This window comes from Cyprinodon variegatus, unplaced genomic scaffold, assembly GCF_000732505.1.
Source record: "Cyprinodon variegatus isolate N-32 unplaced genomic scaffold, C_variegatus-1.0 Scaffold117, whole genome shotgun sequence".
NCBI lineage: Eukaryota > Metazoa > Chordata > Actinopteri > Cyprinodontiformes > Cyprinodontidae > Cyprinodon > Cyprinodon variegatus.
In genome coordinates, this window is record NW_015150570.1 from 1372806 (window position 1) to 1400327 (window position 27522).

At 37.3% G+C, this 27522-nt stretch overlaps 1 protein-coding gene across 3 annotated transcripts in view; it reads right to left on the reverse strand.

The window, feature by feature from the left end:
• Positions 1–1134: 1134 nt before the first annotated feature.
• The window catches only part of chd5 (chromodomain helicase DNA binding protein 5), a 65344-nt gene continuing 38956 nt past the window's right edge, over positions 1135–27522 (reverse strand). Inside the window, exons 14-40 of one of the 3 annotated variants that reach the window (XM_015375312.1) lie at positions 25533–25724; positions 25119–25319; positions 24834–24971; positions 24544–24665; positions 22515–22688; positions 22205–22346; positions 21921–22052; positions 21652–21769; positions 21427–21551; positions 21092–21338; positions 19586–19758; positions 18870–19044; positions 17389–17454; positions 17167–17255; positions 16674–16807; positions 13734–13878; positions 11628–11787; positions 11391–11470; positions 11003–11201; positions 10823–10912; positions 10524–10667; positions 8629–8737; positions 8291–8423; positions 8003–8198; positions 6986–7149; positions 3797–3923; positions 1135–3457 (exon numbers count right to left, since the gene is read on the reverse strand). In XM_015375312.1, coding sequence (XP_015230798.1) covers positions 3330–3457; positions 3797–3923; positions 6986–7149; positions 8003–8198; positions 8291–8423; positions 8629–8737; positions 10524–10667; positions 10823–10912; positions 11003–11201; positions 11391–11470; positions 11628–11787; positions 13734–13878; positions 16674–16807; positions 17167–17255; positions 17389–17454; positions 18870–19044; positions 19586–19758; positions 21092–21338; positions 21427–21551; positions 21652–21769; positions 21921–22052; positions 22205–22346; positions 22515–22688; positions 24544–24665; positions 24834–24971; positions 25119–25319; positions 25533–25724 — 3903 coding nt within the window. In that variant the 3' untranslated portion in view covers positions 1135–3329. Of the gene's footprint in view, positions 3458–3796; positions 3924–6985; positions 7150–8002; positions 8199–8290; positions 8424–8628; positions 8738–10523; positions 10668–10822; positions 10913–11002; positions 11202–11390; positions 11471–11627; positions 11788–13733; positions 13879–16673; positions 16808–17166; positions 17256–17388; positions 17476–18869; positions 19045–19585; positions 19759–21091; positions 21339–21426; positions 21552–21651; positions 21770–21920; positions 22053–22204; positions 22347–22514; positions 22689–24543; positions 24666–24833; positions 24972–25118; positions 25320–25532; positions 25725–27522 lie in introns of all 3 variants that reach the window. The other 2 variants (XM_015375311.1, XM_015375310.1) reach the window with 2 other exon arrangements.

Sequence of the window (27522 nt, forward strand, 5' to 3'; positions counted from 1 at the left end):
AAGGGGTGATCACTGGCAGACCTGTGAAATCGAGGAATTACTTAAAATCATTCCCTTTGAAAACATGAAATAGATAATAAAAGCCCTGATATCTACATTAAAGAATAGATGAGCAGCCAAGTCTCTGAGGGATAAAACCACATCTAAGGCTTTGGGACTTCAGGGAGCTACAGTGAGAATCATTACCCAAAAATGGAAACAGCTTGAAATAACAGTGAACCATCCCATTGGTGTCTGACCTAGCAAAATTACTTAAATAGTGTATCAGTTCGGCCACTCTAGAAGAAGATCCTTTGCAAGTTTGCAAGTCAACACAAATATATATTGGAAAGTCTTTATCAATGTTTCAACATGACTGAGATTTTTATTCATGCTTAGAAGCCCCTCAGTGTGATTGACCTAAAACAATTCAACTAAGAGGTTTTACAGCCAAATAAAACACCCATTGCCCAACAATTTTAATGCTCTATGGTTGGTGTTGCTGCTGAGTTCACAATCAGCTTTTATGTATTGGGAGATTTATGTTTTGTTTTCCCTTAAAAAAAATTATTGTAAGCAATATTTTTTTGTGTTGTTTATCAAAGTATTTTGTTGATCACTAAAAATTAAATTATGATCCAAAATAAAATCTTGTGACAAAGATCTAAATTGCAAATCTGTATGGGGGGAATACTTTTCCACTGAACTTAGCTTTCAGTTCAATAAACCTGCCGTGGTTTATGACACCATCAAGAACGTACAGCACTGAGGAACAGAAAACAATGATTTGCAAATTATTTAAACTATAAATCTGTTTTAGTAATACATAGGACACAGCTTTTGAAAAAATCTGGTACCAGCAACATTTTTCAGTAGGTTTGAACATTCAAAAATAAGAGTTTTGCATACTTGAATAATTTGAGACGAAAGTGGAGCTGGGTTTACAATTTAGGGAACAATTGAGAGGAAAGTGAAAGAGATTTTTTTAGAAGTAAGAGATATAACCTTTTTTTTCCACACAAAAAAATCTCTGAAACAAGGATGAAGTACAACAATAAATGGCTGAGATGTGTAAGCAGATTATACGACAGTATTTGTTGATAAACACAAATTCATCAATATACCGGTAATTAAAAACAAAAAAATTTATTCCGATAATTCACAAAAGATTTTGATTACTTCCAATTTAGCATTTATTTTAATACTAAATCTCCTTCATGTCTTGGTTAAGATAAAAGGAGGCCTCATTCAAAGATTTTAAATCAGCAATGCTTTAGACTCAAAATCTTTGTTTCCTAAAGTGGACAGCATGAAACTAGATGTAGCTTAAAACTCAGCTGCTTTTAATTGTAAAATTACAAAAACCATTATCATCAAAAATACTCCCACGGTGTTGGCAAAATAAGCGTTAATGCTGTGGTGTGTAATATCCATCCTGTGTGTTTCAAATGTGTCTTTGGTTCAACCAAGGCTCTCTTAAGTTAGTATTTTAAGCAGAGGGCATTTTTAACGTTTTCTTAACAAGCAAATGCTGATAAAAAACACTTAATTTTATTTTATTTTAGTTAAAATTTGCAATAACATATGCCAGCTCTAACAAACTCAACAGAGATAATTCAGTTAGCTGTTGGCATGAAACTTAACATGAGGTTCAAACAACAAGGTTTTTTTTTTTTTCTTCATACTGTATATGTGTAATTGCTACATTTGTCAACATGTCCATTGTGAATTCAGCTGTTCATTAGTTCTCCAGGCAACCAGTGGTCCCTAAGCAGTACCTAGGCTCAGTTTGTTCTTTCAGACATAAGATTAGAATAAAAAAATCAAAAGAAAAATCAATACCTTCTCCTTTTTCCAAAGCACCTTATAAATTTTGCATGGTTCAAGTTATAGGATGACAACATAAAGTGACAAAAAAAATAAAACAAAAAAGATTCAGAGTTAGACTGTGTAACACCATTTCTTTAAAGTTGGAATGAGAACAAATGTAAGTTCAGACTGTGGCACCACCTTTTTACAATCTGTGCCTCAGCAGAGAAAATACACTGCATCAAAGAACAAGTTATTCCCTTACATACTATTAGGGAACTTTATGCATCTTGTTTTATTCTAACTTAATCTGAGTTATGCAAACAATCAGGCGCTAAACTAGGCTGAATTTGACATTGCAACATAAGCATTTGTTTTCGCTTTCAGTCCAAACCATTAAAAAGGGAAATAGGAAAGTTCTTGAGTTTAAAAGGCGAAAATGAAACTTGTCAGTTCTGACTCTTACTCGTTCTGTTCACTGAAGCCCTGCAAACCAGAGTCCACTATGTTTTATGTGGGTCAAGTGCTCCTTCCAACACTGACATTCAAACAAAAAGAGTCACACATTTTTTATGGTACAATGAAACTTCCAACTAAGCATCTTCTGTGGTTGAAAATGTTTTATCTTTATGAAGAATACTTCGACCTGAAAACCTGTTTTAGCGACGAATAAGTTATTTTCACTTTCATGATAGCTTGGTGATGTTAAATAAATCGCAGACTCCTACTATGTACAGAGACAGATGCCAGCTTTGAAAGGTGATGCAATTAGGTGTGTAGATCAGTTTGCAAAAACTTCTTTCTCAACGTCACCAACAGGTGGCAGTCTTCATAAAATTCAGATAAGCTGTTTTGCAAAAGCATACAGTACACGGTAAAGGTTCTGGTTTCCTTGAAAACCAAAATTCTATCACCTCCTTATAACATAGAATTAAAAATGTGTAGTTCATGTTTATGTATAGTAAAGATATCGAAGTTAGAAAACGATCTAATGTTAAACAATTGAACTTCTCCCTTCTTCACAATGAACAAGCTTTAGAGCGGTACAGTCACAGTGTAAAGGGGGCATTGGCAAATGCATAAAAGCAGAGGGTTGCACACAGATGCACAAGCTCACAGCTTGCAAAATCAGATAAACAAAACATACATTAAAATATTAAAACAAACCCCAATGAAGAGCATCTGATACTTTGACTTGATTGAATTATGCTTTATAGTGCAGGCCTTCAAACGTCCTCTTCCAAAAAGAAAAAAAATGCTTCATCTTCCCTCCTTATTCTCAGTGTTTCTACAAGTAAAACAAATACATACTAAAATGCCTCTATAGGATCCTTGAAAGATAAAAGTGCAACTTTTCAGATAGATACATGTACACGAATCAAAAAGTCAATTGCTTTATCAACTCACAGCTGAGTTTCAGTAAGCACATTATGAGATAGGAGGAAAAAACAAGGATGTGGCATCAACACAAGGGCAGCAGTCATCCATTCAGATTCCATCCCTGGGAGTTTCTGACCTCAGGTCAATGATACAGAGCTGGTCTAGTCCTCAATACAGATGACATCACTTGCTTTGCCTGACTTGAGCTCAGGCGTAGCCCCGTCTCTGAACGAGTCAAGTGATTTCTTGTCCAAATGGCTTGTAGGGGGTGGGGGGCCATTAGATGACACTGAAGAAGGAAATACTTTAATATTCAGTTACTCAAATTAAGAAAGTAAAGACATGTTTAGCAAAAAAAGAAAAAAAATGAACCCAATGAATTTCTTTTTTAAACTGTTTATGCTTTTGAGTGCTGACTTCTAATAATGTTTCTAAAAATGTCAACAAATTTTAAATATTGTAATACCTTTGCATTTATGACAACTTTCTAATCTGTGGATATGACACAGTAGTTTTCATCTTATATTTCTTTTTATAAAAGTGTTACCTTTTACAGTAAACTAGTTTCAACTGCTATATTCCGTTCGCAATATGTCATCCATGAGTTATAGCAAGTGTTGACTGTTACCGCTGACATAAGGTCCGAGTGGCATCTGGCTGTAGTTGACCATAGGCTGCCCGCCTGGTCCTCTGAATCCTCCACCAAAACCACTGCTGTACATCTGGGAACAGCTGAAACCTCCCTGGCTAAAAGGCTGCAATTAAAAACAAAGACAACATAAAAAAATAAAAATAAAACACACACACACAAGATAATGGATTATCCTTCTATAAGTTACAAGGAGATGTGAATAATTTGTCAGAGGAAAAACAAGAGGTCATATTTGTTTGTTGAAACTACAAGTACACAGAATGAATAACTGCATCTCATCAACATTATCAGGGTTGTATATTTCTTTCAGATGAATTGTCCTTCTAAGGGAAGAATGGACATTAATAAAAGCTGCTAATAAGGGGTGTCAAAATGACAGAGAAAAATAGGCCTCTGATAGCAACACAAGATAGCACATAAAATCTGAATGAATTAAAACACTTGAACTACAATAGGTGGTGACACAAGAAAAGTAAACAATAAGAGAAATACACTGCTTAAAAAAATCAAGGGAACACATAAACAACACATTATAACTTCAATCAAATCCAACTTCTGTGAAATCAAACTGTCCACTCAATTTCAACTGCTGTTTTGCAAACCCAGTAGATAATAGGAGGAAATCATAAGCTATTAGCAAGACACACACAGTGGTTTTGCAGGTGGGGACCATAGACCACTTCTCAGTACCTAAGCTTTCTGGCAGATGTTTTGGTCACTTTTGAATGTTGGTGGAGCTTTTACACTTGTGGTAGCATGACATGCACTCTACAACCCACACAAGTGGCTCAAGTAGTGCAGCTGATGCAGGATGGCACATCAATGCGAGCTGTGCCAAGAAAGTTTGTTGTGTCTGTCAGCGTAGTGTCCAGAGGCTGGAGGCACTACCATGAGACAAGCCAGTACACTACGAGATGTGGAGGAGGCAGTAGGAGGACATCAAACAGGTAGCAGGACCCCTACCATCACCTTTGTGCAAGGTTGAACAGGAGAACCACTGTCAGAACCCTACAAAATGAAATCTGCATGTGTCTGCTAAAACGGTTAGAAACTGACTTCATGAGGATGGTATGAGGGCCTGAAGTCCACAGATGGGGATTGATCTCACAGCCCAATGATGTGTAGGACACTTGGCATTTGCCACAGAACACCAGGATTGGCATTTGCCACTGGTGACCTTGCTCTTCATAGATGAAAGCAGATTAACATCACGCACATGTGAGAAATGTGAATCAGGAGACACCATAGAGAGCGATCTGCTGCCTGAAACATCCGGTTTGGCAGTGGGTCAGTAATGGTGGGCAGTGGCATTTCTTTAAAGGGTGGCACTGTCATAATCTTGGCACTGATGACCGACTTGACTGTTCATTGCATTCACCTGCCTAGCTCCGCCAAGTTTCTCACCACCATTCATCTGTGTCACCTGCTCCACTCTCTATTTAAGCTGCCTGTCTCCAGTCATAAGTGCAAGTTTATGCACTGATGACTGATGAGTTGGTAAGAGTTCTTTAGCGTACCTGACTGTGTTCTGATTGACTTATCCTGACCCGTTCTACCTTTGGACCTCTGAGACTGCCTGTTCCTGTTTCTGTTTCTGATCTGTTTGCCTGACCTGTCTTCAGACTCCTGCTGGATTCTGCCTGTTGACCGAACCTAGATCTGCTTCCTGACATCGACCTGAAATTTTTTTTCGGTACCTCTTCGGATCTCTGATCTTCTGGCACTGAATCCTGAACCTCTTCGATACCGGCTTTGGCTTCCCCCTCTGGATTATTCTGCCTTCCTTCGTCTGCTTAGATCTGATCTCAAGCCAGTTCTGCAGTCTCCAAGGCTTTAGCATCTCAAAGTCTGTCTTGTTGGAACCCGTCCGACTGGTATCCTCCTCTTCCCCCGGGCACGGACTGAACTTTAAGACCAGAGGTTCCTGCCTTAGACGCCCTACAGTAGCTGCCCACTGCCAATCCGTCATTTTTAAATACACGCTTTTTGAGAAATTTAACTGTCTGTCTGCCTTGAATATTGGGTCCCCTGTTCTGAGCCTTGAAATGCACAGGCCTGGTTAGGTACCGAGATGTGATCCTCAGACCAAATTTTTAGTGTGATTTTGTTTTCAGCATTTTCTACTTTTTTAAGAACAAACATTCAATGAGAAAAATTTAATTAATTCAGATCTAGGATGTGATATTTAAGATTTCCCTAATCTTTGTGAGCATTTTATTTACTTGATCCTTATATTGAGCTTGTATAAGAAGAAAACTTAATGAACGTTTTTTTTTATATATATAATTTTTTAGCATGAGATAAAGGACTTTTTGTTTGAAAATTGATTTTGGTCAGCACTTCTTTTGTTGTTAGTTTGAGCTCTGTTTTCAAGTTGTAGTTCCTGTTTGATTTTGGTAATCTGGTTTCTCTGGTGCTCTGTTCTAATAACTTCCCGTTTTTTCTGTAACACGTTGTCTCGAGTTGATTTGTCATTTTGGGCCCTGTGTCCCTTGGTCCCTTTATCCTCGTTACTGTTTACCTGATGGTAGTGTTCTCCTTGTGCTTACTAACATTGGGTTATTTCTCAGATGATGCTCTCCAGCAGCTGTTCCACATTAACCTCAAAGTCACACCTGTTCCTTCTCATTAGCATGTTCTCCTGTTTTATCCTGTTCAGTACTGTGCTTTCAGCTCCTCCCACAACGCTGTGGTTTTGCTATGATACGTTTGCTGATTCAGTTCCTTCTTGTGCAGGTTTTAGAGTCTTTACCCATTCAACCATGACCTTTTATGTGATTCCCCACTGCTTTGTTTCTACATCTGTTACTGCACAACTTCACACAATTATATATAAAAGCATTTATAATCAGAACAGAATGAAGTACGTACTAAACAGAGACCACTAAGAAGTTACTGACTTGTCACAGATTTGTTTTTTAGTCATATAGGTTACAGATTAGACTTGAATAAATATGCTTACTTGTTAAATAGTTTACAGTAAATAAACATTGAAACAGAAATGTAATGTTTTAATATATGACAGTATTTTATATAAGTATAAATAAATGTTTTAGATTATTAAACTGCCAACAGGAGCACACAAAGTTAGACAACAGGAAGCTAGATCCTTGACAGTGATTTTTTTTAGCCATTTGACAATTTCTTTTAAAACCACCATCTCACCTGCTGTGGTGGAGGTTCGTTGCCTCTGCTGGTAAGGCGGCTCAGGATGCTTCTCTCCGACATTTGCAAACGAGCCGACACAGGCGGGATTCTGGACAGCATGTTGGGAAGTCGTGTCACATCTGCTTTCATGTCACTCAGAAGTTCCTCCAGCTGGTTCAGCACTGCAGAAGAATGAAAATACACAGTGAGCCATAGAAGGAGCTGGTTATCCATGTAAAGGCAGTGTGAAATTCTAAGCTTATAGTTCATCTCTGGGAAAAAAAAAAAAAAAAACAGAAGAGAGAGAAAAACAAAAAAAAAAAAAAAAAAAAAAAAAAAACTTCATTCAATCTTTAAATGATTAAGGATACAAATGAATAGCTTGATACATAACTGAATCATAAACTGTCATGAAGTAAAAGTCAAACTTAAGCGCTGCAAGCAATCAACAGCCTTTTGTGACATATAGATTCATCAGTGTCATAGTCTAGATAATTGTGAAATTATAACATTTAGATATCTCATTTTGATCAAGTCTTTGGCATTTGCCCAGGTTTTCATCCCACTTATCACTGTGAGCCTGTTTCGATGCTGAGTAAACAGAAGATGAAATGAAACTACTGGGTGAAACAGGATCTTTAGAGTCTGCCTATTTGGGGGTTTTAAGAGAACAGAGATATGGAAACATCTGTGTGCACTTCCTTTGACAGCCCATTTTTTTCTGTCTGCCTCAATGGAAAAAATTAACCTGTTTCATTAAAGTAAAATCAGCTCATTTTGAGGGTTTTACTGCACTGTCTGCATTTTCACACTGAGGCAATAACACATTTTCAAATGGTTTAAAAAGATTGCTCATTTGTTGCTAATAAGTCAAAGGATCCATTTTTCAATGTTTCAGCTTTTAAATTAATTAAGGTGAGAGTAATATGTTCTGATGATAATGTATATAGCAAACATTGTTACTTTTGTTTCAGCTTTTGTCAACTAAAAAAAAAAAGTCACCGGTCTTGCTTGCTTGGAAGCAGGACCACACACCTTTGTGAAGCACAGCATTTGCAGGCTTGTTCCCAGCCAGAGACTCTTTGGAGAGGTGTTGGTGGGACTCGGCCAAACATTCCACCTCAGCAAAGCGTGTGTTGAGAGCCATAGCAGGGTGACTAGGGTCCTGGGTCATATTGAGGTAAGCTGCCCGTCGCAGCTGCTCCTCAATCACCAAAGCCTGTTCTAACAACTGCAAGGAAAAATACAGCAGATGTCAGAGCTTCTAGCACGGGGTTTATTTAATTGTTTCTTTTTTGTTTCTATGCAAAAGCTGCAAACTGCCTTGAAGCGCCTCGCCAGGAACTTGTTCTTCATCTCCAAGTAGTTGCCTTTATGCATCTCTGTTTTGAAGGGCTCATTCAGAATCGCATAACGGGGATCATTTTGAATGTCTTGCCAGCGAGCGTAGCCATGTCTGATAGAAAGTCCCGTCAAGCAAAACAGATGGGTACGTATCAAATAAAAAATGAGTTCTTGGCTGTGTGGAAGAACTCACTGTGTATCACTCTTCAAGTTCTGTAAATATCAGTGTTTTTTTCTGAGGCAGCTCCTTCCTGTCATAGGTAATCACGGTACTTTGCAAGATACAGAGCTTTCGGCTCTGACACGAGAAAGGATACGTTACGATGCCAGCCAGCAGCCAGTAGTCATGGCGACGATGCCAGATGTCATGCATTTTTCCAGACGAAAGAGCCGCTCGCTCCTCTGTTTGCCACAGGGTGTGCAACTCTGACAGCATGAGAGTAAAAACAGACATTTCCTTTCAGAAAAACACAAACAAATATTCCGGCTGCTCACATCATATCAAAAGCATAGATTTAAAGACTAGATTAAAAGAAAAACACTGGTTTTACAGCATATCGACTAAATGAAAACAATAGTAAAACATTCAAACACACAACTGGGGCAAATACAATAAGACAAGTAATATTTAGCTAAACAAAGTTATATTAATCATTCTCAAGTTCAAAGCAGCTCTGTGTAATTAAAAGGAAGGCTTTTTTAACCTGCAGTGGAGAAAAGACATATTAAAAAAAAGTGCTCTGTTCCAATCAACCAGCACTTTAAGACCATTATTTCTACCTCTTTGAAGATGAAGGTAAACTTGCAGCCAAATATACAACCCCCTAAACTTTAATCTCCCAAAATTTTAAACTTTGATCAGTGTTCTTCACTTCACCTGACTGTGGTCCTAAACTTATCCCTAAACGGTCCGCATACAAATCGAAACTTCGACTAACGCCTTTTTAAAACAAAAATAAAAGTTATTTCTTAGCTTTGAACTGTGGGTAAAATCCTAATCATTTGTTCATTTCATCATCATATTATCATTGTAATAAGAGTTTAAAGAGGAATATGCTGCACTTAAATCTAAACTAGGCTTTTAAATCAAGGTCGTCTGGAATAGTTGTTCATTAAGATTCTCAGTCATCCAGGTAATAGTCATTCCAAAAAAGTTAGAAAACAATCCACTGGACTTTGTTTCCAAGTTTCAAGACATTTCGTTTCCCATTGAGGAAGATTTTTCATTTCAAAAGGCTTTGTTTTTGGTCCACTCTATAAAGCCTAAAACGCATTGCTATTTATGACATTTTGAATTGAAAAAGGTTCCTGGATGGGATCAAAACATCTTCAAACTTGGATACATAGTCCGGCGGATTGTTTTTTTTTTTACTTTTTTGGAATGACTGGAATAGGTGTTTTTGAAAGGGTTTCTAACTTGTATGTAATTTGTCTTACATACCTAAAAATGTATAGAATAATGTCAAGAGAAATGACACAGATCTACAGGTATAACAGTAAATGTATCATATAAATTGAATTAAGGCCCAAAACAATCCCAAAATATAATGTAATTAGAGCAAAAAGTATCACTTATAGGTACATTCATTTGCAAGAATGCTCTCATTTGGCATTGCCTGTCACCTATGACCTTTGAGTTGGGCAGATGGCTTAAATACAGATGGCAGAGAGAAGAGAGGAGCAGAACAACAACGCCTCACAATGTGGTCAGAACAAAAGTCTCCAACTCTGAATGGATCTACTGGCAGCTAATACCGAGAGTTACTGGAATGTACTGAATAAATTTAGCCAAAATTTAAATAGATGTGTATGGCCTTATAATATGAGCAAATATTACCTAATAACTGTGCCAATGTGTCTTATTTTATTGGTATACCATATATCTATCTTTTAATTATTTTGCAATACAGCAATTTTGATACAGAATGTGTCTATATTTAGTTTTTAGAATTCATTGAAGTAAAATGTTTTACCTATTATTGTTTAATGATGTGTATATAAAATCCTTCATTAGAAGGAAAAATTTTACACGAACAGAGAATCTGTTTTAAGTTGTAGTATATACCACATATTTTTTAACTCTGAAGAAACTGTTTGGTAAATAAATGTATTTCAACATTTACTCGTATGATCATAATTTTATCCATAATCAAGCAACTAAAACAGAAGACCTTTTTTTAACCATAATAAACCCAGTCTTGTTCATTCTTACCAGTAAAACCTCCATCTGCAATATTAAACATGAACTTGGCTTTGAATCCATTTTTGTCCTCTTTTCTGCTCTCATCCAGCTCATCCAGAGAGTCTTTGTCTCCGTTCAATCGACCCTCTAATGCATCTTCACTCTTCACATCATCTGCAATAGTTATACAAAAGACAGGAGGTTTTCATAAGAGACATCCGTATAATGTGACTACATGCACTACAAACAGACATTTGTTTCCTATAGGAGCCCTTCTTTTTGTCTTTTGTACTTGCTTCATTTGAGAATTCATCTCACACGCTGTGTACCTGGCTTATTTTCTTTGTCTTCAGTTTTTTCCAGAGGAGAGCCAGCCTCTCCCTTTTCTGAGGACTTCTCAGCTTCTTTGCAGGGGTCCGCTGAGGATAACAGAAACAAAAGATTAAACATACAAAGCACAGCCTTCGCAGATGAATAATTTCTCAGTGCATGAATCGTGCACCACTCACTCTTAGGTGAGGTATGACTAGATGGCAGCTCTGCCTGCTTGAAAGCAGACTCTTTTGGGTAGGCAGGTGGCTCGGCCTTTGTCATGGGGGATTTGGTTCTGTTCGTCTCATCTCCAGTTTTCTCTTCTGAGGTTGCCTTGGTCTCGTCACTGTCAGCAGCCTTCTCGGGTACAGATGCTACTTCAGCACTGGGAACCTGCTGTGGGGGGAATATATGGTACAACAGGAGGGGAATAAGGACATTAGACAGAGGGCAGATGAATCTTAAAAGATGCTTTGAACTGAAAGAACAAGGTCCATTGAGAGTAAAGATAACGTATTCAACAATGTCATGGCTTTTGAGATGATGGACAATAAAGAGGAGGAGTTGAAGAAAAAAAGGACTCACTTCTTGCTTAGATGGTTTCCTTCCATCTGTCTCTGTCGTCTCTTTGTCTTCAGCATTTCGTAACAAAGACTCTGCCTTCTCTACAGCCCCCAGAAAAACACAACTTAGCTCTTTGTTTTTTAATGTTTTGTTCTGTTAAATGTTTTGTTTTTCTGTTGTTTTGTTCAGCGTGTAAACAATGCCTTCACACACTCAGAGAAAACCAAAATATGACCACTGCAGAGATTCTGCTCCAACCTGGTGGGATGGGGGTGCTGGGCTGCGTAGCAACAGGGCTGGCTGGTACCGGGGTGTTGGGATCAGAAGAGACACTCTCAGTCAGTTTCTTCAGCTCCATTCCAATGGGAATCAGATCTGGAGAGCTCAGCTTCCCATTTACGTGTTCAAACTCCTGCACCTAAGGCAAAAAAAAAATAAAAAATAGATTGCCTTAACAGTGATAATGAAAAGCCGAGTTACAAGAGGTGGCCTACTTCCTTCAAGTGAGGGATTAGGAGAAACTCCACTGAGTCCCACTGACTCCCTGGTTTAATTTTGTCTGTGAACGGACGGACCAACCCCTCCTGAGTTCAAATCGACACAGCAATAATTTTCTGTTACAAACTTTCGAATATGTAAGTACATTTTCAAGAAGATTATCCTTATCTGTTGAGCTGAAAAAAAAACTACACATTTACAAAGCACTGAAGGGTTGTACCACAGGTATTAAGAAGCACAGATGGCATGTTCTGCTTATAATATATCAGCTGTGGCTCTTTGCTTTACAGCAGTAAGCATAATTCATTTTTAAGTGTGTGCAGTTTATGATACAACAAATTTAAAGACGTTCTACACCAACTGTGAGTGCAGGGTTCTTTAGTCATCCCTTATTTTGATATTTTGCTTCTATGGATCTAGACCTGTTTTTATTCATATAGATAAGTCTTTTTCTTTCCATTTTTCTGTAGTGCCTTAGCAGTTTTCTTTTGGACTTTGTATGCTTTCACAGATGGATTTATAACTCATTACATTTCAGTTATAAGACAATTATTCTGTTTGGTTTGTTTGTTATCACTTTGTCACAAAGACACATTTTCTCATGCCTTTAGCTAGATCTATGGCTCTATTTTAATAAATTTATTAATAACGCAGACAGACTAAAGACAGACAGATAGGGTCTTTTTTTTGAAGACTTCATGGTCTTAAACACATTAATATACAATATCACATACAATACAGTCATATACTGCAGTGAGGTCATGCTAAGAATATTAAAAGAAATATTTTTTAAATGCACTGAAAGAAGAAAAAAACTTTATAAGTCTGAAAAATCTGGTAAATAAATTTTGTACAGTGTTGTATCAAAAGAAATATATTCATGCAAACAACAATTTTTATATATACCTGTAGTGTAATTAGCACTTATGTTGAACTGACATGATCAAATGTCACTGATGCTAATTAGTAACTAATAATTAACTATTTTAAAACTATTCTTGTTTCATTTATTTTAAATCTTAATTAGAAAAAAAAGCATAACTCCCAATATGAACACGAATGTTAGATACGTTAGCATTGTAATGATTAAAAAAATTCATTCTGTCTAAAGATTAAAAAATTAGAATATAAATACATCATATCATCCGAAATTTGTAAGTCAAAAAATGTCATTAAAAATTCATAGAAAAAAAATATAATACATATCATACTTTAAATGCACACACTTATATACTGTAAGTCTTGCTGTATGTTAAATCACATTCACCATTAAATTCCATTCTATTTCCTAACATTCAAACTAAAATCTAAAAAGTTTTGTTCATAGTTACATATTTTCTTATTTTAGCAGGCTGAAAATAGGCCAGTATGTATTCCTAACATTTAACATATTATTATGATAATGATTGTACTTCAAGTTGAAGTTATTGCAGGTGTGAATATTTCTTGTTTCAAACAGGAAAAATAGTAGAAAAGGAGAAAAAAAGTCTATAAAAAATACATTATCAGTGCATTTAATACATGCTATTGTTAACCATATTTACATAAGTAATTGACTTAAATCTGACAGCAGAGCAGATTTAGGTTTAGTTTTTTTTTTTTTTTCTGTGAAAGAAAAAAATTATTTGTCAGAAGAAAAACTACCAGGACTCTCGTCTCATCTTCAAATGTGAACGCTGCATAAAAATCTAACAAAACTTAAATCTTTCTTGCAAAAGAGAGGTTTTTAACCCAACAAACCTGTTTTATTTTCTTAGCATTTTCTTCTGCCTGGATATGTTGACCTACTTTTTCCTAATCCCACAGTTTTCAAACACATGACTTGGTGCTCTGCGGAGAAGATGTCTGAGGTTGAACAACTGGTACCTTTTTCCTGACAAGCGACATGACTCCGATCCTGGTGAGAACATGCTGTCGAGACAGGCCCTCACGGGGGACTCCATCCGCAAAGGTCTCCGCTCCGTCTGCACCTGGCTCACATAAATGTCTCATAAACAGAGACACATAGGCCCTGGTACACAGAGACACACACATTAACTGTTAGTGGCAAGGGAGACAGTTATACCAGCAGACAGAATAGTAACAAACAGCCGGGGTTGTAGTGCTTGTGATGTTGGATTAATGATTATTATGCAGAAGAGGAACTAAGAAACTTGGTAACCCTCATAAATGCAAAAGAAACTTGACAAGATTCTTCTTCTGATTAAGAAAATTCCTTAAAATTATAGTTGTTCAGCAGAAGAATGAGAAGAAAACCCACTCAATGTTGTAAGTTAGACATTTGAAATTAGCTGCATTATGAAAATGCATATGAAAATCAAACAAGTCTTACAATCCTCTTTGTCTGGAGTTACAGGTGGAAACATTTTGGAAAATGTTTCAATCAGCATGAACTTGTAGAAGATGAAATGTTTTTCTTCTTTTTTTTCAGACTTTAGCTGTATTGTAAGTGTGGCATCTATAAACAGTAACTTTTTTAAGTTTAGTCATATATGCTAATTTGGATTGAGGTTTGGATTTAACTGGGCTGCTGTAACAGATCAAACTGCTTTGATAGGTTTTTCTCAATGATTACCCTGTATTTAAAATGATTTATATTCTGGTCGGCTGAAAAGAATAATTCCCACAGCATGATACTGCAACTACTATGTTTAACAATGGAAATATATGCTGAACAGGGTTGATTTTCTCCAATTCACAATTTTGGTCGAATCTAATCAGAGCGCCTTCCTCCATGTTTGCTCCATCCTTTACATGGCTAGATGAAAACAGCAAACAGGATTTATTCTTTGTTTCTTTTAACAATTGATATTTTCTTACCTCTTCTCATAAAAGTCATATTTGTGCACGGGATCAATTTCAGTTTTGTGTTAATAGATTATCCTGCGTGAGCTGTGGATTTCTGGAGCTACTCAACAGAACTGGAGATCGTTTGTCTAATTAATGCTTATTAATGCTCATCTATGGCACATCTTAGGTAGTGTCCAGTAATTCATCATTGTCAAAAGTGTGAAATGTTGTCCAATAATATATGCACTGTGTTTTTATCCACAATATGTAGCCTAAGCACTGCAGTGAGCTTAAATAGAAGATTTAAAACCAGCTTTTCACTGTTAGGAAGGTATTTAACTGTTGAAACACAGCTTGTTCAAAAACCTTCCTGCTGAGCAGAAGATTTAAAATTGGCTTGAAATGTTCAAATAACAGCTTATTCTTCTTTCTCAGCGGTATGCTGATAATTGTTGTTTTTAAGGCCTTGGTAGAAATACCTGGCTAAAAAAATAAAAGAGACGAATTTATTCTTTGGATCAAATCAGACTTTATGACAGACAAACATTTTTGAAAGAAAGCTGTGGGTAAAATATTGAGGCGACAGGAGGAGATGCTCTTTCATCTAACTGTCCTCCTGTGTTAAAAACATCACAACAAAATCATACTCACTCATTAAGTCAATCAAAAAACAGGACTTATTGAACTACAAACTCAATTAGGACTGGAAACGCAGTGTCTGTCATGGTCCTGGCACTGGTGGCTTGCTTGATTGCTCATTCCGCCCACCAGCTTAAATCTTCCTATTTTCTCATCATTGCTTATCTGATCCGCCTGGTTCCAGCTCCTATATATACTGTTTGTTTTTAAGCTACCAGTGCCAGATTATTCAAGCTGTTTGGTGAAATCAACTCTAGCGTTTGATTATAATTCTGATTATTCTGATTGTGAGCAGTTTCTGTATTGTGGATCCCGAGTTTTGCTTTGCCCCTGTCTGCTCTATTAGTCTGATCAGTTCTGGACTGTTTCCTGAATTCAACTGGCTTACCAAACCTGGATGGTTTTTTCTTGACCACGGCTTGGATTCTCTCATCGGTACCTCATTGGCTCTCCTATTGTCTGGTTTATGAACTTGGTTCTGTTACGACTTCAACTTGGATATCCCCTTCTGGTCATAGCTGCTCCTCGGCGTCTCTTGGCATCAGCTCCGCTCATCTCCCAGAGCTCCAAGGGCGGTGCCCACCGCAATGAAGGACAATCTCCTTCCCTGATTCCTCACATCCCTCTGGGATCGGACTGAACTCTGAGCCAGGTCAGTGACTGTAGCTCTTAGCCATTACCAGCCATTTATTCTTAGTCACTGACCTGAGTTTCTGTTTCTACTGAGGATCCGGTTTATCCACTCCAGCTGACGAGCAAGCAAGACTGTTAAAACTTATCCAGATCTGTCTGTTTGAATACTGGGTCCAAGATTTCAAGCCTGACAGTGACAGACTGCTGCACCCTAAATGCACCAGGGACTGTCATCACAGATCCTTCCTCCCAGCAGCTGTAATACTATAACAACCACTGTTCCCAACAACCTAAATAAAATGTTACATCAATGGTGATTTTGCATAGTTTCTTTCTTAGTCAGTAATATAACATGCCACTGTTATTTTGCATATCTCTGATGTTGCTGCTATTTTCAAATATCCATTACTGTAAACATTCCAATAGCTGTATATTGGTTATTTTTTCTCCAGGTGCACAGTTTTATATTGGTGAAACACTTTACAGTATTTTATTTATATTTTTAACTCGTCACTATTATGTTCTTATACATTTTTCTAACAATTTTTTTTCTGAATGTTTTTTGCTGCTGTAACACCATTGGACAATAAAGGGATTTTCTATTCAAAATCATCATTCAGGTGAAAACGTACAGTAAAAGAGATACAGATCCCAGAATGACCTTCTGTGTTTTCTTTGAAGCCTCACTTGTTCATAATGGCCCTGTACACTGTATATCACAGTAAAATGGTTGACTTGCATCACCTGAACTCGCGCTCACTCTTCCCTCTCAGGTCTCGAACCAGCCAGTGGGAGTTAAAAGCATCCTGAGGAGGCATGCCCCAGCGCATGATGGCATTGAGGAAAGCTTTCCTCTGGCGAGTGTTGAACCCAAGGACCTTGAGATGGCGATAAAGAGAAAATGGTGTAAACACATATTGGAAAGAGAAAGATGCAGGCCATGAGTCAAAAGTCAGTGATTGGCAGCCAGAGATAGATATATCTCATATAGACAGAGATAGCCTGACCTTTAGAACATAAGAAAAAAGCACACTGCTTTATGCTTAACTCACAGGAGAGACACTGTCAACTGATAAATCCCTGAGTGATACCCAAAAGTTGTATCAAAAACTCCTAAATTTCTTATTCAAATACAAATTATCCCCATTTGCAGCAGAGCACAAATATATAAGATGATTTCTTACAAGCAGTTTGTATATTTAATGCAGCTATATTAAAATTAAAAGTAAGGCTATACCTCTATACTTCCTCCAACACGTGCCAGTAAGGGGGGAAGAGGTTTGTCTTTCTCATTCTTCAGCTGTCGACGAGACTGTCTACGTCCACCTGAAAATGACCAAAATTCAGAGTTAACCAGATGTTGTCATTTGCCTGCAGTTTCATCAATAATTTAAACAACAGAGTATTTTAAAGAGGGGGGAATCCAGACAAGGGTACAAAAGTTCATTTGGATGCTCACCTTCAGGCCTCTCTTCAAAATCTTCGTCCTCATCTTCGGACCCCACAGAGTACTCCGACTGATTGTCTGAAAGATCATCCTGCCATTCTGAGCAACACATCAAAGAAAAACAGTACATTGCGTTCGCTTCTTTTGGTGGCCACCTGATGGCGCCATGGCACTGCAGATTACTACAGACCACTTAAGTACAGCTGTGCATACATGCACTGCACGCTCAGACTCACTTTAACTTAGGCTGCCCTTTTGTTGCAGCTGGTGAAGGAAAATGCACTCAGATGTTTTGTTATAGAAAACATCTTTTTTTAATTACATAATTATATACAATAACATGAATGCACTAATTTCTTAATGTCTCTAAAATGTTCCACTGTATTTTTTTTAAGATTTGGATTCTATTCTAAAATCATCACTTCAGTTCTGTAACTCTAATGAGGTATATACAGATATAATTGATAGAGGGTATTCAGCTTTAAAGCGAGCTTTGGGTAAAAAAATATATAAATGCATCTTTGAGATTGAGTAATTAAGCTAACCTAGAAGGTTCTTCTTAGCCTTCAGGATAACTTTTATCTGAAAGGCAGCAAGAAATGACTTTATATAGGTTTATATAATGGAATTTAATGAAAGAAAGATTTTTCTCTCTGTAAATCTTTTCCTCCTAAGCCGTCAAACTCAATTTCCTCTCCATCGTATAGCAGCATAATATTGGTGGTAAAATATCAATAAGAATATACAAAAAAATCAATTAATATTGCAATAAGTAAAATGCTAATCTCCAACATCTGTTTTAGCTGCATCCTTTTATTTTCTAAAGTTTTAGAAAAGGAAAAATAGCCTTGTTGCACTAATTGAAAAAAAAACACTTTATTGCTGGAGGGACTAATGCTTCCTCTGGAGGCAGGAGAATAATTTAAATAGAGATTAAATGAATTATTTTTAGACAAACTGAAAATATGAGCCTACTAGTGTCACACAGTCCTTTAGAAAATGTGAATATTTATATTATTTAATACAATTAAAAGATATGAAAGCTAATAAAAGATATTAAACCAATAAGCCTACTCTTTTTAAAATATTTTAACTATAATGTACTATTCAATATCAGTACATGTAAAATCAACACTATTAACAAAAATTAAAAGTAAAATATCAATCTGTGTATTTATTTAAGATTGTGTTTTCAATTGGTGCATTGAGTTATTGAAAATAAAATAACTTTACAATAATGCTACAATCTGTTGAACATTACTGTATCTAGAAATCTCTTTTCCCAATTTTGTCCACAGGCCAGACTTTAGCCATCAGAATCTATTTATGCTGTTATTATCTAAGTGCTCTTATTTTATATCATAAACCATAAAAAAATAAACACTCTCATATACAATATAAGGACATAGATTTCTGAAAATATAAGTACTAATCAATTTCGTTAAAGCTTAGCTGATGTGGAGCCTTTTGTGCTTTCCGGTGGCACAGCCTACCTTGGTCCTCCTGTGTCGCGTCGTTGTAGTTGACCTGCTTTCGAATCCGTTTGCCTTTTCCCAGATTTCGTGCAAGGTCCTCCTGCTGCTGCTCGTAGTGATGGCGGAGGAGCTTTTCCCAATAGTCTGGGTCTACGTTCTCCTCTTGCTTAATGATTTCTCGTTCTACCTCCTCCTAAACATGGATGTACACAAACATCAACAGTCAAAAAAATGCTGGTGAGAATAGTAGGCGATATTTAGCATGCTGAGTAAGGATGGGTGAGTCGATAGAGAAAAAGATTAGGAGTCAAATCTGGAAATACAAATCAACATAACACTTAGAAAACCGAACCGATTTCTGTCTCTTTTAATTTAAAGATGTGTATTTTCTGTAATTGCTGGTATTTCTAGGGTTCTAACTTTCCTGTCTCAACAACTTATAGTATAGTTTTATCATTTGAGGATCAAAGCAATAATAATCTTTCCTGACTGCTCATTTGAAAGCATAGAAAACAAATCATACAACACAATTCCTAATTATACATACTGCCCCCCCCCTAAAAAATAATTTGTATTGTGCTTAATTAATTTAGTCAGCAAAAGCACTGATCACACTAATTTTGAAATTGTGTCTTCCATTATAATTACATAATACAAAATGCTATACATTTTATTTTTAAAAAGGTGCCAGAGGGTCTTTCATGCAATCTTGCATCTAGTTATGTTTATTTTACCTCTTCATCCTCTTCTTTCACCACATACTGCGCCACCTTAAATGAGCTCAGGTACTCGTTCATGTTCTGTATCTCTGTGTCCTCAGTGGCGTCCTGGCTGCGGTCCAGCAGCTTTGAAATGGCATCATCGTCGTAGTGAATGACGTTGCCTTCCTCACCATCTTTGTTATCACCTGGTAAGAGGTGTTAAATTACAAAAAAAGGTCACTCATAAGGAAACAGATATGATATAAATAATTATTCAAATGCAAAGACTTTGAACAATAGGAGAAAACTTAAAGGACTCTTTATTGTGTTCAAGTGGTTGATTTCTTATGTGATGTTGATCTCATGACCTAACTTATTCCAAAGTTACATTTTGAGGATTCTGCATGAGAACATTTCCTATCTGAATATGCAAAGATAAGAAATATGATATCTGATCATTAGATCACCTCTAATTAAAAAGGACTAAAAAAGCAAAATAAGAAATTACTATTTTATAGGAATGAATAACTTAACAATCCTCCCCCTATACGTACAAAATATGAACTCATCATTGGGAAGGGACAATTTATCGCAAGTTTTTACAGTGGAAATTCAATGGCTTTGTGTATAACAAACTAAGATCATTCCTTTGTTTCTTTCTTTTAATGTTTATTGGTCAGAAACTGACCAAACCATTGATTTTGGATCAACAAATTTAATTGGCAAACCAAACAACCAATAAAAATGGTAACTGATTGTTTTTCATTCTGACTGGCTGTAGTCAGGTGCAGTGTTTTATAGTTATGGACCTAGAGAATGATTACAGTGATGTGTTTATGTACATCATGCACATCTTAGCCTTATAAAATCTTGGTTGCGACATTAGTACTAAGTATTAGTAAATTCCAGGGAGCATTAGCCCAAACAGTGGTGTTGGGTGCAAGAGTTTCTCCCACATCCAAAGGGTTGGTGATCCAAGCCCTGGTCTTGCCTTTCAATGTCGTTAAACTAATTAACCAACACGTTGGTCCAAGTGACCAATTTGATTTGGTTTTCCCTTTTACCAACTTACTTTGGTTGTTTTAATTAAAAGATCACTTGGGTACATAACTACTAACCAGATTGGTAAAATTTAACCCATTAATCTTTATATTGACCAATCTGTTTTTAGGGTTCAGGCGTTTTACCTTATCAAAAGGGCGGCCCACTAAATCTTATGACTTAGTTTTATAAGGTAAAATACCAACACAAAGGTACAGATAAATGTGTTTTAAAATAAAAAGTGTTTTTACATTATTAAAATTAAAGAAACCCTGTGAAAAATGCAGCTTTCTGTAATGCAAATATTCAAATGATATGCATTAAAATGTTTGATCAGAATTTTTTTACAGAAACGTGCAGATATTTGAGAACTACGGTATAAAACTCAAAACACACAGTTATCCAAAGTCTCTCATAGCATGAAACCACAAAAAACAACAACAAAAAAGAAAATCTGAGTTTACAATGTTATCTGTAGATGGTTTAAAATAGAAATACCCATGGTCCGTGCTGCCTCCATTTCATCCTTAAAAAGTTCCTCTGTTCCAAACTTGAGAATGTCGTCCAGTTCTTGTTTGGACATGGAGCCTGTTTTGGAGCCCAGGCCAGGCCGCACCACCAGGTGGGTCAACATCATTTTTCTCTTTGCTACCTGAGTGATTCTCTCCTCTACAGATCCCCGAGTCACAAAACGATAGATCATCACCTTCTTGTTCTGGCCTATTCTGTGGGCTCTGCTAAAAGCCTGGGGTAATAAAAGATCGATTACAGATGAAGGACTCAGTAAGCTTCTAAATGCATGTAAGAAAGCATGCTCTGTGAGATGCCCATACTTGGATGTCATTATGTGGATTCCAGTCCGAGTCATAGATGATAACGGTGTCTGCACTAGCCAAATTAATGCCGAGACCTCCAGCTCGAGTTGAAAGCAAGAAGCAGAACTGCTGTGCCCCTGGAGCTGCAATTCAAAACAAAGCAAAAAGGACCTTGATTTTCCTGAGAGTGTAAAAAAGTGGCACAAAGCTAAGGAAAATGTTCAGCTAGAGAAAAAACCTCACCATTGAAGCGATCAATGGCTTCCTGCCGTAAGCCTCCAGTAATCCCTCCATCAATACGTTCGTATTTATAGCCTTCAAACTCCAAGAAATCCTCTAGCAGATCCAGCATCTTTGTCATCTGTGGATAAGATCGACTTAAACTGAACAAAACCGCCCTTTCACAGTATACAGTCTGATATGTCAGGCTGATTTACAAAACTACAGCTGAAATCTAACTACTCTATGAAAGCCATGGTTTCCTGCCAAAACATAATTTGATTGACTGTTACCTGAGAGAAAATAAGAACTCTGTGTCCTTCATCTTTGAGTTTCTTTAGCATTTTTTGAAGCAGTGTTAGTTTCCCTGAAGATTTTACCAACAAGTTGCCATCATAAGAACCGTTGGGTAAAACTGGAGCCTCCTGGAATTACAAAAAAAAACAGTATCAGTCGGTGAGTGTAGAGACCTGCAGTTAGTACCGTAGGTTGTAAAACCAATTCTTAAACACAAGAAACATTTTTTTTCTTAAAACAAGTAGTTGGTAATTCTCTATTTGTAGATTAGATTGCTTACCACAGCAGCAACAGGGAAAAGGTAGGGATGGTTACAACACTTCTTCAGGTCCATCATAATGTTGAGCAGAGAAACCTGGTTTCCTCCACCTTTGGAGTTCAAAGCCTCAAAATTTCGTGTTAAAATAAACTTGTAGTATTTCCTGCAAGATGCATTTTTGAAAAAAACAAAACAAAAAAATAAACATATTTTTTAATTTTGGTTGCATAATGCAGTTTTAAGATAAAATCTTTAATTTAAAAGAGTGCAAATATGGCAGCTTATCATCTTTAAATATTATCTTTAATGTTCCTGTGCACAAAATGCCTACTTCTGCATAGGACTGAGCTCCACTCTGACAATGAGCTCAGTTTTTGCCGGCATGTTCTTGAAGACGTCAGCTTTCAGCCTCCTCAGCATGTGAGGTCCCAGGAGGTCGTGGAGCTTCTTGATCTGGTCCTCCTTAGAGATATCTGCAAACTCCTCAAGGAAGCCTTCCAGATTGCTGCACAGGTCAAAAAACACACAACAGTTTAAACAATCAAAGTCAATAATTTTAAACAACCCTGAATCTAAACAACAAAAAAAATTCAGGTTCTTGTGTGAAACCAGATTTACAGATTCCCAGCCATGCAGTTAGGAAATCCCAAAACAACCGTTTAGAAGTTGCATGCAAAAACATAACTCTGAGCAAAGGACCCAGGGTGACAATCACCTTAACCCCTGTGCACTACTCAGTGCGGCAGCACAAAGGTCCCTAAGGCTACATTCAGGCAGTGGGTCCTGATGCTCCTTTCAGATAGATCTTTCTGACATGGTCTTTCATACTCTTAATTAAATATGGCTGTTAACAGACTTCTGTCTGACCGGTTCAGGACATCAAAGGTAACGACATGCTCAGAGGGAGAATATAGTTGTCTCACAGCAGCACACTGTTTATGGAATCATTGATGGATGGGACTGTCATTTGAAGTTTTCAATTAAGCGATGATTGAATAAAAAAATTACAATGGATAACAATGTCTCCTTGTCATTATTAAACTGTTGTGGAATCAGAGCTGACAGCATCATGGCTTTAGAAAAAGACAAAAAAACAAAACAGAGCACAACTACTAAAAAAAAACTGCAGTCGCAAAAAAATCAGCGACTGCTGCTGTTAGACGTCTGATATGATTTTCAAATGAGCAAAAAGGTCAGATTTGGGTGGCATTTGATGATGGATCAACATAGCCTTAATGGTTGATTAAACCACACGGTAAATTTAAGCCACAAGGGATGCAAGAAAGTGCTTCAACTGGGCACAATGGAGTGTCAAGTAATGACTCTGCCTTTTCTGACTCTGATTTTTTAAATGTGAAAGCAGACCAATATGGACCAACAAACTAAGAAGTAATGGAGTGACTTGTAAAGGCAAGGCCACATCTACCCCTCTTGATAAAATTCTACATCAGGGAACCAAAATATGTCTGATCAGATACACAGTGTACATTCTGGTACATCTTTAGGTCTCATGTAGTAACTGATCACGTCTGAGCAAAACAATGATCGGGTCTCAGGATTTGGAAAAGAAAAAAATCAGGTCTTAAGTAAAAAGTTGTCAAAGTGGTCCCAGTTTGACCACTGTAGTCTAACCGTGGTCAAAACTTTACTAAATGTAAAATAAGAAGTGCGTCGTACTCCTGAGACCTAAGACCTAATAAGTTTATTCCAAAGACTGAGAACGGATACTTTTTTTTTCAGAGACCTTACAACTTTTTTCCTCAGACCTGTTGATGACCTTAGATGTTCGCCATACAGGTTGGTTTCAAATCTGTTTTGTTGCCAAAAAAACTTTCAAGTTAGCTCTCATAATTAAGGAGAGTTCACATTTCCATAAAGCTGTGTTACTTGTATATGACCAGTTCAAGGACAGATCTGACCCTTCTAAGTAACATAAACATGTTTTGGAGAAGGCCAGTCTGCATGGAGCATTGATATATGCCATGTTTATTATATTTTCCAGAAAAATCATTTAATGTATCTTACTTGGGTCAAAAGTTAACCAATGTTACTTTAAATTCAGACAACAAATTTCTCATCTGTGGGACAGTAAATGAATCATTCTTCCAATCTTTATTATACTATTAATTTAATGTTAGAGACCAATAGATAATTGTTGATTATAGAAGTCATCTAAAGATGAACGACTTACTATTAGTGAACATTATTACTAGTGACATAAAGATTGTGTGAAAGCTTCAGCGTTTTAAACTGGGAGCCAAAATGAACATGACTATTTTCGATAAATGTTACACAAATGTTTCTGTATTGAAACTGGCTGATGATGGTGAGTCAGACACTGGCAGAAAAACAGTTCTTACTTGAAACGGTCTGGGGTGAGGAAGTTAAGTAGATGAAAAAGCTCTTCCAGGTTGTTCTGGAGAGGCGTTCCAGTGAGCAGCAGCTTGTAGTAAATCTTATATCCATTAAGAATTCTGAAAAACTGAGAGTGACACATTAAGCAAGATGATTGACCTCTATCCCCTCTAAACAAAAATAACTTCTAAATTATTTTCTCTATTTAATTAATGATAAATCTATGAAATTGTGTGATTTTTGGCTCCAGAACTAAGAACAGGAGGAGTATAAAGGTGAGCAAGGCCTCTTTTACCTTGGATTGGTTGTTCTTCAGTCTGTGAGCCTCATCTACAACCAGACAGGCCCAGGTGACAGAGCCCAGAATGGCTTGATCTATAGTGATCAGCTCATAAGATGTCAGCAGCACATGGAACTTAATAGGAGAGTCTTTCTGCAAGAGGCAATGGAGAAGATGATCAAGTAGTTAATGTGCACAAATAACAACGATTTATCATGCAGAATGCCATTAATTCCTGCCCAGTTGTATCAATTATCTTGTTTTAATGTTAGAGATTTGTAAAAGTGTGGGAGAAAGCACCTTCATGCGGAACACCTTGCGCCCAGATTTTATTGCAGCGTCTTCAAAGGTGAATTCATTCTCCCTGATAGTTGCCCTGCTGTCTTTGTCTCCAGTGTAAGTCACCACATAGAAATCTGGAGCCCACATCTCGAACTCTCTCTCCCAATTGATGATAGTGGACAAAGGTGCGCTCACCAAGAAAGGCCCTTTAGAATGACCCTGACATAGAGAGAAAAGATTAGTAAGCTGGTCTTGCAGTACTCCAGTGAGAAAAGCAAACCAGGTTTTATCATTTCTTTTCCTGCTGTCGAAATTGATTAGAACCAAGCACATATTACCATTTATATTATCAGGACCAGTATCACTAGTCATGCCTTTTATTTTTTGATGGGAACAAGAGTAGGATAAAATGAGACTCTCTCACAGCCTTACCTCCTTGTATAGTGAGTAGAGAAAGACTATTGTCTGAACTGTTTTTCCAAGGCCCATTTCATCTGCCAGGATGGTATCAGTCCCCTGAGCCCAGGAAAATCGCAACCAATTCAGGCCTTCCAGCTGGTATGGGTGCAATGTTCCCCCTGTGGCATTAATATACCAGGGCTGGTGCTCAAATTTGATGGTTGGCTGGTGGTGTGAAAATATAATTGTGACTTTCAACCAGACATATTTTAACACAACTGCCATCTTTGGTATAGTGCCTAGAAAAAAGCATAGATATTCCTCAAACTTTTTCAGGTTTAGTCATGTTATAACCAATAAACTATTATTTTATGCAATAGACTAACACAAAGGAGCACATGATTCTGAAGAAAAAATACTAGTTTACTTTATTATTAAAAGAAAAAAAAACTGTGGAGTGCACTTGCATCCAGCCCTTTTTACTCCGAAACATCTGTGTAAAATCCAGTATAACTTGCCTTTAGAAGCCACACAGTTACAGAGTGGAGAACAACTATTCAGTATCAGTAGGAATACATCTATACCTACATGGAGAGGTTTAGAGATTGGTGAAGAAGTAGAGAGTATAGAGATTAGCAACAGAAATTAGTGAAAAAGATACTAAAATCAAGAACTACAATCAAATGCTGTGAATGAAAAGAAAAAAACTAAAATTGCTCATTAATCTGAGCAAGCCATCGCCACTGTGACACATGGTAGCATTAAAACTGTGCCTTGGGGTTACATCCTTTCCCAAGAACAGGAGTAGAGGTTCACCTTTGAAAAGAACATCTACAGTGGGTCTGAAAAGCATTCAGACCCCTTTCAATTCTTCATTGCAGCCATTTGCTATAATTAAAAAACGTTTATTAATATACACTCAGCACCTCATATTGAGAGGATAAAAAAGAAATGTAGAGGTTTTTGGAAATTTGATTTAAAAAAATGAACTACCAAATGGTCATAAGTATTCAGACCCTTTGCTGTGACACTCACATTTAACTCACATGCCGTCCATTTCTTCTGATTGTCCTTGAGATGGTTCTGCTCCTTCATTGGAGTCCAGCTGTGTTTAATTAAACTGACTGGACTGGACTTGATTAGGAAAGGCACACACCTGTCTATATAAGACCTTACAGCTCACAGTGCATGTCAGAGCAAACGAGAATCATGAGGTCGAAGGAACCGCCCAAGAGACAGAAGGAACTGCACAAGAGACAGAATTGTGGTAATACACAGATCTGGTCAAGGTTACAGAAGAATTTTCTGTTCCTAGGGGCACAGTGGCCTCAATAATCCTTAAATGGAAGAAGTTTGGGATGACCAGAACTCTTCCTAGACCTGGCTGTCCAGCCAAACTGAGCAATCGTTGGAGAAGAGCTTTGGTGAGAGAGGTAAAGAGGAACCCAAAGACCACCGTGGCTGAGCTCCACAGATGCAATAGGGAGATTGGAGAAAGTTCCACAAAGTTAACTCTCACTGCAGTCCTCCACCCGGGGATTTATGGCAGAGTGGCCAGACAGAAGCCTCTCCTCAGTGTAAAACATATGAAAGCCTGCATAGAGTTTGCCATAAAAACACATTAAGGACTCGCAGACTATGAGAAAGAAGATTCTCTGTTCTGATGAGACCAGGATTGAACTTTTTGCCATTAAATCTAAGTGGTATATGTGGAGAAAACCTGGCACTGCTCATCACCTGCCCAATACAATCCCAACAGTGAAACAAGGTGGTGGCAGCATTATGCTATGGGGCTGTTTTTCAGCTGCAGGGACAGGACAACTGTTTGCAAATGAAGGAAAGATGAATGTGGCCAAGTACAGCGATATCCTGGAAGAAAACCTCTTCCAGAGTGCTCAGGATCTCAGACTGGGCCAAAGATTCACCTTTCAACAAGACAATGACCCTTGGCTAGGGAACAACTCTGTGACCATTCTCGACTGGCCCAGCCAGAGCCCTGACCTAACCCCAATTGAGCATCTCT